Below are 12074 nucleotides of genomic sequence, written 5' to 3' on the forward strand. Positions count from 1 at the left end.
CCACAGTAAATCCGCCCATCAACACTCACTCTCTAAGCTCGTACACAAAGACCGGGCAGTTGGACGCGGTGCTGGAGGGCTGCTGGCTCCCATGGATCTGTAGCAGGATTCCGTACCTTCAGAGAGAGAGGGGAGAAAATTAGAAAAAGGCACAGAGACAGCAAACCGTATTCATTGCAAACATTTCACATCAAATATGTTGGACAAAATTGGGGGAAAAGTTGTAATCCAAATTCCCAGCGACGTGTGACACAAATGCCAGAGGTCGACAAGCTCACGGAGATTCCTGCACCATCTCACACGCTCATTCAAAGCCATTCAGGGCCTCACTCATACAGACAGTCAGTCATTGTACGCTCTTTCAAAGGAACTTGCAGACTAAAACTTGGCGAACGCTCCTTCCCCAAACCAAAAAGACATCGACTGCTCATTCATCTCTTTACTGTTTGTGGGATCTTGCTGTGTGGAAAATAGCTATCATGTTTACTGACATAACAACAGTCACTGTGTTTCAAGGGAAGTCGTTCTATGTGTAGCGTATTGACAGCAAGATGCAACAAAGTATTCTTTATCCATACAAGTTTTTATAGGTCAGAATTATGGACTGACGATTTCTTAATGTTCAACTGGCCCACAATATACAGCAGGCCCTACCACACTTACTACCCACTTTCGTCTTTCAGCTAATCCATTCTGGGTGCAGTATGTGCCAATCTAGTTGGATACAAAATTCATGAAACTACAGAGTAAGGGAAACAGAGAGAAAGACACCTCATATGATTAAAGAAGTTGAAGTACAGATAGGCCACCAACAGTTAGACAGCATACACTTTCAAGAGATACAAATACTGTACCACAGTGAGAGAGTGACATAAAAGCTCATATCAGGAAATAAAAATATCCTGAGACACAAGAAGAGCACACATGGAGAGATACAGTATCACATAGCGAAAGGGAGAGAAACAAAGAGATCAATATGACTTTGTCCTTATACTGGAACCCTATTCATTTTTGTCTCCAGCTCCTTCCATGATGCCCCAGGGAACATAAGCAATTTTAGTCAATCTGCAGTCCATACATGTATAACACACGCCACTAACATGCTGATTGCCCAAACACCTTCATTATTTCCCCCACGGACACCTGGATGTTGCAGGAAAGTGGTGCCCCCCACACCCACGCCCAGAGAGTAGGCTTTTCCAAAGTCCAGGACGTCATAGATTACTGACGTGTTGCCCTGTGTGCTCCTGTCCATAAAACTGCAGCCTTGATGAAGCACAAGAAGCTTCGACTCCATCAATGACTGGATAATGTATGACCATCAGTGCAAGGTCAGGCCTGCTAGCTCGGCAACTGCCATGATGCCTGTATTGTCAATCCTCCATTCCCCCATCTCTTTGACCCTGGCTAACAATTGTAATGTTGGCTTCTGACATTTGTACATTGTCTGCTTGCAGCTGCTGGTCTACCCTTCATTGAGAGCGATCATCAAGCTCACCACTGGAACAGTAATGTAATGATTGCAATGTGTTAGCAAGTTGGCGAGTTTCCATCACAACAGCCCAGTTAAGGTGTCCCATGCTATCGGGGGATTGCTGCATACTGCAGGATGGAATAAACATGTTTCTATTAAGGCCGGATGATCCTCAGGGTACTGACGGCGTAAACACGTCAGACATTGAGAACTCGAGCCATCAATCCAAATGTGATGCACTGAGAAAGCCAACGCCATTGTCTTCAATCCCTGCCACAAAGTGTTACCCCGCCATGGATTCTAGCACCTCTCTGGCCACTGTCCCAGGCTGAACAAGACTGGTTGTAACCTTGGTGTCCTACATCATTGTGAGATGAGCTTCCGGCCACATTTTCTCTCCATCACAAAGATCTCCTAATTCCACCTCCATGCCATCATCTATCTCCACACTTCCCTCAGCATATCTGCTGCTGAAACCCTCCTCCATGCTTTTGCTACCTCCAGACTTGACTATTCCAATGCTCTCCTGGCCATCTTTCCACCTTTCCCCCTTCATAAACTCTGCTGTCTGTATCCTAACTTGCACCAACTCTCGAACACCCATCACCCCTGTGCTCACTGACCAGCATTGGCTCCTGGTCCAACAATGCCTTGAAGTCAAAATTCTCAGCCTCAAATCTCTCCATGGCTGAGCCCCTTCTTCTCTCTGTAACCTTGTCAGCCCTAAAACCCTCTGAGAACTCTGTGTCCATCCAATTCTGACTTTTGTGCATCCCCAACTTCCTTTACCAAAATCTCTCCATCTTTCTACCTCTCTCTCTCCTCCTTTAACACACTCCTTAAAACTTAGCACTTTGGTCATCTGTCCTAATATCTCCTGATGTAGCATGGTGTCAATTTTTTCTGACGGCCGTCCTGTGAAGCGCCTTCTGATATTTCACTACCGTTAAAATGCTAAAGAAATGCAAGTTGTCATTGCTGCATTTAGCTCATCAGACCCTGACACCTTCACAACTTGTAATGAAAGTTTGCACAGAGCTCCTCACCATTCCCCTGAAATAGATGCCTTCAGCACAATCAACAATTGCTCCACAACAGGTAGCTGGACCCTTCCTCTCATCGCAAGTTCCTATGTCTGAATGTCATTACAGAAACACTCTGTGGACACAGTGCTAATGAAGTGCCACCAAAATGTTACAGCCCTTCATTGTTTACTGCTGGTGGTTGATGCCAGTGTTCCTAATCTGGTTCTTCCGGGAAAGGCTCCGAGATGCTGGAGCGTGAGAGATGGCCAACTGCTGTGGTGGTCATCAACTCCTGTGAGTGCAGTCCTGGAGTGACCTGTTTTCAGACTATGACCTCTATGGCAGCTCCTAGGGCAGCCCAGCCCTGCACTCTCTCTGATGTCTGTATAGGCATTAGATGGAGTGGGAGGAGGGGAGTGGGTAGAAAGGAATGGAGATCATTCAGATAGACAGCGACATCATCTGTTCCCATTCTTTGTCTGCTCCCATTGCTGGGCCCTGACTCAACACACCCACTGATCTGCAGAGAGCAAACACAGGTAGTGCATTGAGCTGACTGAAGCTCCTAGCTATACAATCTCCTGGCCTGTCCAAGGAGGAGACAGTAGACTCCAGGCCCATCATGGCAACAGTATGCACATTCCTGAGAGATACTGAGTCACAGGTTCCTTTCTGGTGGATTCTGCAGCAGCTGGTCCGAGAGTGGCCACCTGCTATGCAGACATTCAATCCCATGCACCAGAACTGCACAAATGTAGGTTGTATAATTTCCCTCAGTAGCTGCAGGGTGCAGAAAGCTCCTTGGTATGCTCTCCAAAGTCTGTAGCAATCTATTATGCTCAGAAAACTTCCACCCTTTAGAACCTGGACTCCTAAGGGCTCCATCCATGACCCCATCAATGCAAGGAACAGGCATAAGTTCACCCTCTGGGCAGCTGGTTCCTTTCTCTCCTCTGCCACCTCCCACCCTCCCCAGCTCATTTGTTTAATGCAATCCCCTCAAAGGCACCATCCGGGCACTGCTGAGCTGATGCTTCACAGGGTAAAAATGAGCGATCATCATCTTCAAGTGGGACCTTCATGTCCGCCTTTAATGCAACCCATCTCCGAGTCACGTGGCAGACCTAGAGAAAGAGAAGAGGAAGAAGGGGTGAGATGTAGACATGTCAGATAGCACCCCAACAATAACAGATTGGGAAGTGATGTTCATTTTCTTATTTGGATGCAGTGAGTGAAGGAGTGCAAACTAAAACAAATGTAGAAAATTTGCATGCAACCTTATCTGTACCAGGCCTCCAGCTTTCTCTTCCCCTACTTCCTGTAGATTGTTCTGGCCCAGGATCTCTTAGGCTGCAACTTTGATAGGGGCTGGAGCATGTAAATGGTGTTCTCCTCCTGTATGAATTCTCTCCCTCCTCTTATGGGCATTCTTTCCTGCTGGAAGAATAGGAGGTAAATAATAGATCTTCGAGTCTTCCATGTGAATTGGCCTGGTGCCCACTGTGTTTGTCTAATGTAGTGGTACGATGGGTGTTCCTGTCATCATGCTCATTATGGGCACCAGGCCAGTCCATGAGTGTTCTACTGCTAAGATGTGAAGAAATGCCAGAGAAAGGGACAGGAACAATAGGAAGCTTCATTAGGGAAGGGGCGTATATGGGTCATGCCCTTCATAGAGAATACAATGACAGATGTGAACGGCATTCCTACCTTGGTACATTTGGTGAGACCGCTCAATTTTTCCAGCCCTGGCGTGCATGCTGCAATCATTGGCATGGCTGGTAGCTCTCTTGCCACTTCACTAGCACTGAGTTCAGAGTGTGCTCCTGTAGAGGATTCACTGTGCGACACACCCATTGGCAAAAAGATGTCTTCAGCTAGCTCTATCAATATTGTGACTGAGCTGTCAGAAAACCTAGGCTCCCTATCACTCTCTTAAACACTGATGGACATTTCACAAAGGCTTCAGCAAAGGGTGTCCTCCTTTGGCTTTAAGAAAAACCCTTTTAAGCTTCTGGGAGACTTTAAAACTTGCAGCTGCATGTAACTTCCTTCCCTCCATTGGTCACAGAGAGTGAGAGAAACATACATAATATACAGACAGATACAAGTCCAGCAGCAATGACTTGCATTTATAGAGAGTCAAATGTTTAAAGGCACCTCACAGGAGGGTTATCAGGCACAATTTGTCCTCAAATGACAGAAGGAGATATTAGAACAAGCAACCAAAGCTTGGTGAAAGAGGTAGGTTTTAAGAAGCATCTTAAAGGAGGAGAGAAAAGTGGAGAGATTTAGGGAGGAAATCCCAGAGCTTATGGTCTGGACAACTGAAGGCATGGCCGCCAAGGGTGGGGCAAAGGAAAATTGAGGATGTGCAAGAGGCCAGAACTGAAAGAATGCAGTGCTGCCCAAGGGATGCAGGGCTGGGAGGTTACAGAGATAGGGAGGGGTTGAGGCCATGGAGTGATTAGAAGAAGTAGTTAAGAACTTTAAATTCAAAGTGTTGCTGGTCTAGATGCTGATATGAGCTAGTGAGCCTAGGAGTGATGGGCAATAGAACTTGGTGCAAGTTAGGAAACAAACAGCAGAGTTTTGGATGAGCATAAGAGACCAGAATTGGAGGACTGTGGTGTTCTCGGAGGATTGTAGGGTTGGAGGAGATACAGCACTGAAACAGGCCCTTCGGCCCACCGAGTCTGTGCTGACCATCAACCACCCATATATACTAATCCTACACTAATCCCATATTCCTACCACATCCCCACCTGTCCCTATGTTTCCCTATCACCTACCTATACTAGGGGCAATTTATAATGGCCAATTTACCTACCAACCTGCAAGTCTTTTGGCTTGTGGGAGGAAACCGGAGCACCTGGAGAAAACCCACGTGGACACAGGGAGAACTTGCAAACTCCACACAGGCAGTACCCAGAATTGAACCCGGGTCGCTGGAGCTGTGAGGCTGCGGTGCTAACCACTGCGCCGCCCCATGAGGTCATGGAGAGTTTTGGACATGAGGATGAAAATTTTAAATTTGTGATGTTGCAAGACCTGGAGCCAATGTACGCCATTGAGACCAGGAGTTATGTATGAATGGGATTTAATGCGAGTTAGGAAACATGCAGCAGACTTTTGAATGAACAGAGGTTTATGGAGGGTGGAAGAAGGCAGGCTGGCCAGGAGGGCATTGGAATAGTCTCACAGAGAGAGACACACATGTAGAAAGAGATACAAATACAGGACCATATAAGAGACACACAACATATACAGTAATGTACAAATGCAGGACTACATAGAGAGAGATGCACAACATTTATAGGAGATAGAGGAGTACATTTACAGGCAATTTACAGAAAGATCCAAGAACTACAGAGTAGTGATAATGGATGATTTCAGTTATCCTAATAGACTGGGATAGTAATGGTGTAAAGAGCAAAAGGAGTGAGGAATTCCTGAAATCTGTACAAAGGAAGCTTTTTGATCAGTGTGTTTCTAGCCCAATGAGGAAGGAAGCAGTGTTGGATCTAGTTCTGGGCAATGAAGTGGAGCAAGTGGAGTGTGTTTCAATGAGGGAGCATTTGGAGAACAGTGAACATAATATTATCATGTTTAGGATAATTGTAGAAAAAGACAAGGAACTATCAGGGGGAAATACTTAACTCGAGGATGACTAATTTCAGTGAGTTGAAAAGGGATCTGGTCCAGGTGGTTTGGAATTAAAAATTGGTAGGCAAAATTGTAATTGAATAATGGGAGGCCTTCGAAGAGGATATAGTTCAGGTGCAGAGTAGTCACAATCCTACGAGGGGGAAAAGGAAGGGCATCAAGAGCTACAGCTTCCTGGATGACAAAAGACAAAGAGATTAAAACGAGAGAGAAACAGGAGGCGTACGACACATAGAAAGCTCATTATAGAGTAGAGAAACAAGCTAAATACATAAAGAACACAGGGGATCTAATAAAACAAATGAGAGACAAAGAGAAAGTATGAGAGTAGATTAGCAGCTAACATAAAAGGGAACTCAAAAGTCTTTTTATAAACACTTAAATAGTAAGATGGTCGTCAAAGAAAGGGTGGGAACAATTAAGGACCAAAAAGGAGATCTTCTGGAAATAGAGGACATGACCGAGATACCTTGCATCAGTCTTCACTAAGGAAAAGGATGTTGCCAATGTAGCAGTAAAGGAGGAGACTGTCAGAATATGGGATAAGCTAAAAACAGATAAAGAGAAAGAACTTGAAATGTTGGCAGTCCTCAAAATAGAAAAGTCACTTGTTCCGGATGGGATGTACCCTAGGTTACTAAAGGAGGTAAGGGTGGAAATTGCAGAGGCTCTGGGCACAATCTTTGAATCCTCCTTGGATATGGGAGTGATGCCAAGCACTGGAGGATTTCAAATGTTACATCCCTATTAAGAAAAAGGGGAAAGGGATAAACCTGGTAACTACAGTCCAGTCAGCCTAACAGCAGTGGTGGACAAACTGTTGGAGACAATAATCAAGGTCAAAATTAACTAACATTTGGAAAGGTGTGGATTAATAAATAAAAGTCAGAACAGATTTGTTAAAGGCAAGCCATGTTTTACTAACTTTATCAAATTCTTTGATGAAGTAACAGAGTGGATTGATGAGGGTAGTACAGTTGATATTGTGTACATGAACTTTCAAATGGTGTTTGACAAAGTAACACATAATAGATATTTTAGTCAAATCAAAGTCATGGGATTAAAGGGACAGTGGCAGTATGGATACTGTCTAAGGGGCACAAAGGAAAGAACAAAGGTGAATGGCTGTTTTTCCAAACTGAAGGGAGGTATGGCCGCACCTCCCCACCACCACCAGGCATCTATATTAGGTCAGGTCCGCTGCTCTTTTTGATATATATTAATGACCTGGATTTTGGTATACAGGGCCTAATTTCAAAGTTTACAGATGCAACATAACTTAGAAATGTAGTAAACAGCGAGGATAGTAACTGACTTCAAGAGGACATGGACAGATGGGAGAAAGGGGCAGACATGTGCAGATGAAATTTAACCCATGAAAGTATGAAGTGATACATTTTGGTACAATTTCAAAAGGGTGCAGGAACAGAGAATTCTGGGGATGTAGGCAGACCAATCTTTGCTGGTGGCAAGATAAGTTGAGAAGGCTGTTAAAAAAAACATATGGGTTATTTGGCTTTATTGATAGAGGCATAGATTACAAAAGCAAAAACATTATGCTAAACCTTTATAAAAACTCAGCTGCATCATACTTTGGGAAGGATATCAAGACATAGAGAGCGTGCAGAGGAGATTTGGAGGAATGGTACCAGGGATGAGGGCCTTCAGTTATGTGGATGGAATGGATTATTAATTCATTCATTCACAGATGTAGACATCACTTGCAAGGCCAAGATTTATTACCCATCGCTAATTGCCCTTGAGAAGGTGCTGGATGAATCACCTTCTTGAATCACTGCATTCTATGTGGTGTAGGGAGGGAGTTCCAGGATTTTGTCCCAGCGACAATGTCAGAAAAGTGATATATTTCCAAGTCAGGATGGTGTTTGACTTGGAGGAGAACTTGCATGCTGCCCTTGTTCCTCTATGTGGTGGGGTCGTGGGTTTGAAAGGTGCTGTAGCAGAAACTTTTGCATGTTGCTGCAATGCATCTTGTAGATGGCACACTCTACAGCTACTGTGTGCCAGTGGTGTAGGGAGTGAATGCTGAAGGTTGTGGATAGGGTGCCGATCAAGTGGGCTGTTTTGTCCTGGATGGTGTCGAGCACCTCAAGTGTTGTTGGAGCTGCACTCATCCAGGCATGTGGTGAGTATTCTATCACACTCCTGACTTGTGCCTTGTAGGTGGAGGAAAGGCCTTGGAGAGTTAGGAGGTGAGTCACTCACTGCGGAATATCCAGCCTGGTTCGACTCTCTTATCGGAGTTGGTCATTGCCTGGCACTTGTGTGGCACAAATGTTACTTGCCACTTAAAGCCCAAGCTTGAATGTTGTCCAAGTCTTGCTGCATGCAGGCACAACTGCTTCATTATTTAAGAAGTTACGAATGGAACAACATTGCCATTCTAACCTTATGGTGGAGGGAAGGTCATTGATGAAGTAGTTGAAGATTTCTGGCTCTAGGACACTACCTCGAGGAACTCCTGCACCAATGTCCTGGAACTGATATGATTTGCCTCCAAAAACCACAACCATCTTCCTTTCCGCAGGTGCAACTCCAGCCAGTGGACAACTTTTCCTCTGGTTTTCATTGACTTCAATTTTGCTAGGGCTCCTTGATGCCACACTTGGTGAAATGCTACCTTCATGTCAAAAGCAGTTACTCACACCTCACGTCTGGAATTCAGCTCTTTTGTCCATGTTTGAACCATGGATATGAAGTCTGGAGCCAGGTGGCCGTGGCGAAACCCAAACTGAGTGTTGATGAGAAGATCATTGCTGAGTAAGTGCTACTTGATCGCAGTGTCAACGACACCTTCCATCACTTTGCTGGTGATTAGGAGTAACCTAATGGGGTGGCAATTGGCTGGATTAGATTTGTCCTTTTTTTGTGGACAGAACGTAACTGAACCATATTCAACTTTGTCAATGTTTGGCTGGAGGCGCCGTTAGTTCTAGAGCACAATTCGTCAAAACTGCAATCAGGATGTTGTCACAGTCCATAGCCTTTATTGTATCCAGTGGCTTCAGCTATTTCTTGATATCTCATGGAGTGAATCCAATAGGTTAGAGACTGGCATCACTGATGATGAGGACTTCAAGAGGAGGCCGAGACAGATCATCCTTTTGGCTGAAGATGGGTGTGAATGCTTCAGCCTTATCTGCTGCACTTAATGTGCTTGGCTTCACCATCATTGAAGATGCTCATGGAGCCTCCTGCTCCTGGTAGTTGTTTAATTGTCCACCAACTTTCACGACTGGATGTGACAGGACTGCAGAGCTTTGATCTTATCTGTTGGCTGTGGGATCATCTGGTTCTGCTTTTGCTGTTTAGCATGCATGCAGTGTTGGAACCTCACCTGGTTGGCATCTCACTTTCAGGTATGCCTGGTACAGGTGCTGACATTCATTCCTCATTGAATCAGGGGTTAGTTGTCTGGTTTGATGTTAATGGCAGAGTGAGGGATCTACCAGGTCATGACGTTACAGATTGAATACAATTCTGCTGCTGATGATAGCCCACAACGCCTCATGGATGCCCAGTTTTGATCTGTTCTAATTTCATTCCATTTAGCACAATGGTAGTGCCATACAATATGGTGTCCTCAACATGAAGATGGGACATCGTCTCAACAAGGAAAGATATGTCTGGGACAGATCTATTAGTGAGGATGCAGTCAAGTAAGCTTTTCCCTTGTGCTGGTTCTCTCACTACCTGCCGTAAGCCCAATATCGCATTTTTTCCTTCAGGACTCAGCCAGCTCGGTTAGTAGTGGTGCTACTGAGCCACTCTGAGTGATGAACAGTGAAGTCAGTGCCCTTGCTTCTTCCAAATAGTGTTGGACATGGGGGAGTACTGATTCATCAGTAGAGGGAGGACGGTAGGTGATAATCATCAGGAGGTTTCCTTGTCCATGTTTGAGCTAATGCCATGAGACTTTATAGGGTCCACTGTCAATGCTGAGGACTCCCAGGGCCAACCCCTCCTGACTGTGTGCCACCACCTCCTGTGGGTCTGTCCTGCTGTCGGGACAGGGCATACCCAGGGATGGTGATGGTGGTGTATGGGACATTGTCTATAAGGTATGTTTCCATGAGTATCACTATGTCAGGCTGTTGCTTTACTAGTCTGTGGGATTGTTCACCCAACTTTGACACAAGACCCTAGATGTTAGTGAGGGGAACTTTGCAGGCTCTATGTTCTATGTTCAACTGGGCTGGGTTTGCCATTGTCATATCCAAATCCAATGCCTGGTCACTGCTGGATGGTCCATCCAGTTTTATTCTTAATAGACTTTTCTGTAGTGGTTTGATACAAATGGGTGGCTTGCTCAGCTGTTTCAGAGAGGGCAGTTAAGAGACAACCACATTATTGTGGGCTTGGAGTCAGACCAGGCAAGGATGGCAGGTTTCCATCCCTAAAAGACATTAGTGAACCAATTGTTTTTTTTTACAACAATCCAATAGCTTCATGATCACCATTACTGATCCAAGACTTTTTATTCCAGATTTATTTAATTAACTGAATCTAATTTACAAATTGCAAAATTCAACACTGAATTGACATCTCTGGCTTTTTAGCCCAGGTCTCTGGATTACTAGTCATGTAAGAGAACCATTCTACTACCAGAGAAGCTGACATTGTTCTCCTTGTAGCTAAGCAGAGAAGAGCAAGACAAGGTTTGATAGGGCTGTTCAAAATTATGGGTAAATAAGGAGAAACTGGGCTGAATTTTTTGAGGCCCCTGAGGTGAATTGGAGGCGAGGGAGTACAGAGTATCATGATGGGTGGTTGCAGGGTAAAAGGGCCCATCGCCTCCCCATCGCCCAGCGATCTTCCTGGCGATGACCTTCCTGTCCAGACGCCAATTGAGGCCCATAAATCGCCCACTGCTGCTGGGATCTTACAACAGCAGGGGGGGGGGGGGGGGGGGGTGAAGGCTGCTGGGTGTGCCTCTGCTGCACGGGGAAGATGCCTTGTAAAGCAAGGCACCCTCCCTGCGGGCTTGGGAGCGGGGTCGCGGTCCCTTCTTCATGTACAATTTATGGACCACGGAGGACCCCCACCGGGAACAACTTTACCCCCGGGACCCCCTCCCCCTGGGGACTTAGCGACCACCCCCCCACCACCCCTTCATCAGGGTCTTACGGACTGGCCCCAGCAACACAGCCTCACCTAACTCTATTCCAGGGTTCCAGCGCTGGGCCTGGGTCCGAGGCCTCTGGAGTACTGGCAGTGGCCACCACTCCCAGTGGTGCTCCCGATACTGGTGAGCAGCCAGCCCTCTGATTGACCGGCAGCTCTTGGAGGCGGGAACCCTATCCCTTTAAAAACTGGGGTGGGAAGAGACTTTGAACTGGAGGTTAATTGCCTAGTTAAGGGCCTCAATTGGTGGCAGGATGGGACGGCTGTTCACAAGCCTTCCCACCCCAGACTAAATTTTGTCGGAGGCGGGATGGTGGCAAGAACACCCCGCACCCCCAACCCCCACCACAATCCCCTCCGAGTTTATGCTCTCCTTGTCTCCAAAGCCACCGGTGGAAGTGCATAAAATTCCCCCCAAAACATTTGTTCAATGTCTCTGCAATTTCCCCATTCCCCATAATAATGTCTCCTCTCTCTGCTTCTAAGGGACTGTTTACTTTAGCTACTCTCTTCCTTTTTATATATTTGTAAAAGCTCTTCCAATCTGTTTTAATATTCCTAGCTAGTTTACTCTTGTATTCTGTTTTTTTCCCTTTTTATCAAAGGTGGCCTTTGCTGGTTTCTAAAACACTCCCAATCCTCAGACATGTTACTATTCTTTACAATATTATAAGCTTCTTCTTTTAAGAGTAAGCCGCGGATGGCTGTTTCTTGCTGAGTTTTTATTTTTCAATGGAATGTATTTTTGTTGAACATTTTGAATT

At 45.6% G+C, this 12074-nt stretch overlaps 1 protein-coding gene across 2 annotated transcripts in view; it reads right to left on the reverse strand.

Moving 5' to 3' along the window:
* Positions 1-12074, reverse strand: part of LOC137372589 (pre-B-cell leukemia transcription factor 1-like) — a 697223-nt gene that overhangs the window by 54292 nt on the left and 630857 nt on the right. For both annotated transcript variants that reach the window (XM_068036530.1, XM_068036529.1), the window contains exon 7: positions 30-116. In XM_068036530.1, coding sequence (XP_067892631.1) covers positions 30-116 — 87 coding nt within the window. The remainder of the gene's footprint in view (positions 1-29; positions 117-12074) is intronic.

This window comes from Heterodontus francisci, chromosome 8 (assembly GCF_036365525.1).
Source record: "Heterodontus francisci isolate sHetFra1 chromosome 8, sHetFra1.hap1, whole genome shotgun sequence".
NCBI classification, from domain to species: Eukaryota; Metazoa; Chordata; class Chondrichthyes; order Heterodontiformes; family Heterodontidae; genus Heterodontus; species Heterodontus francisci.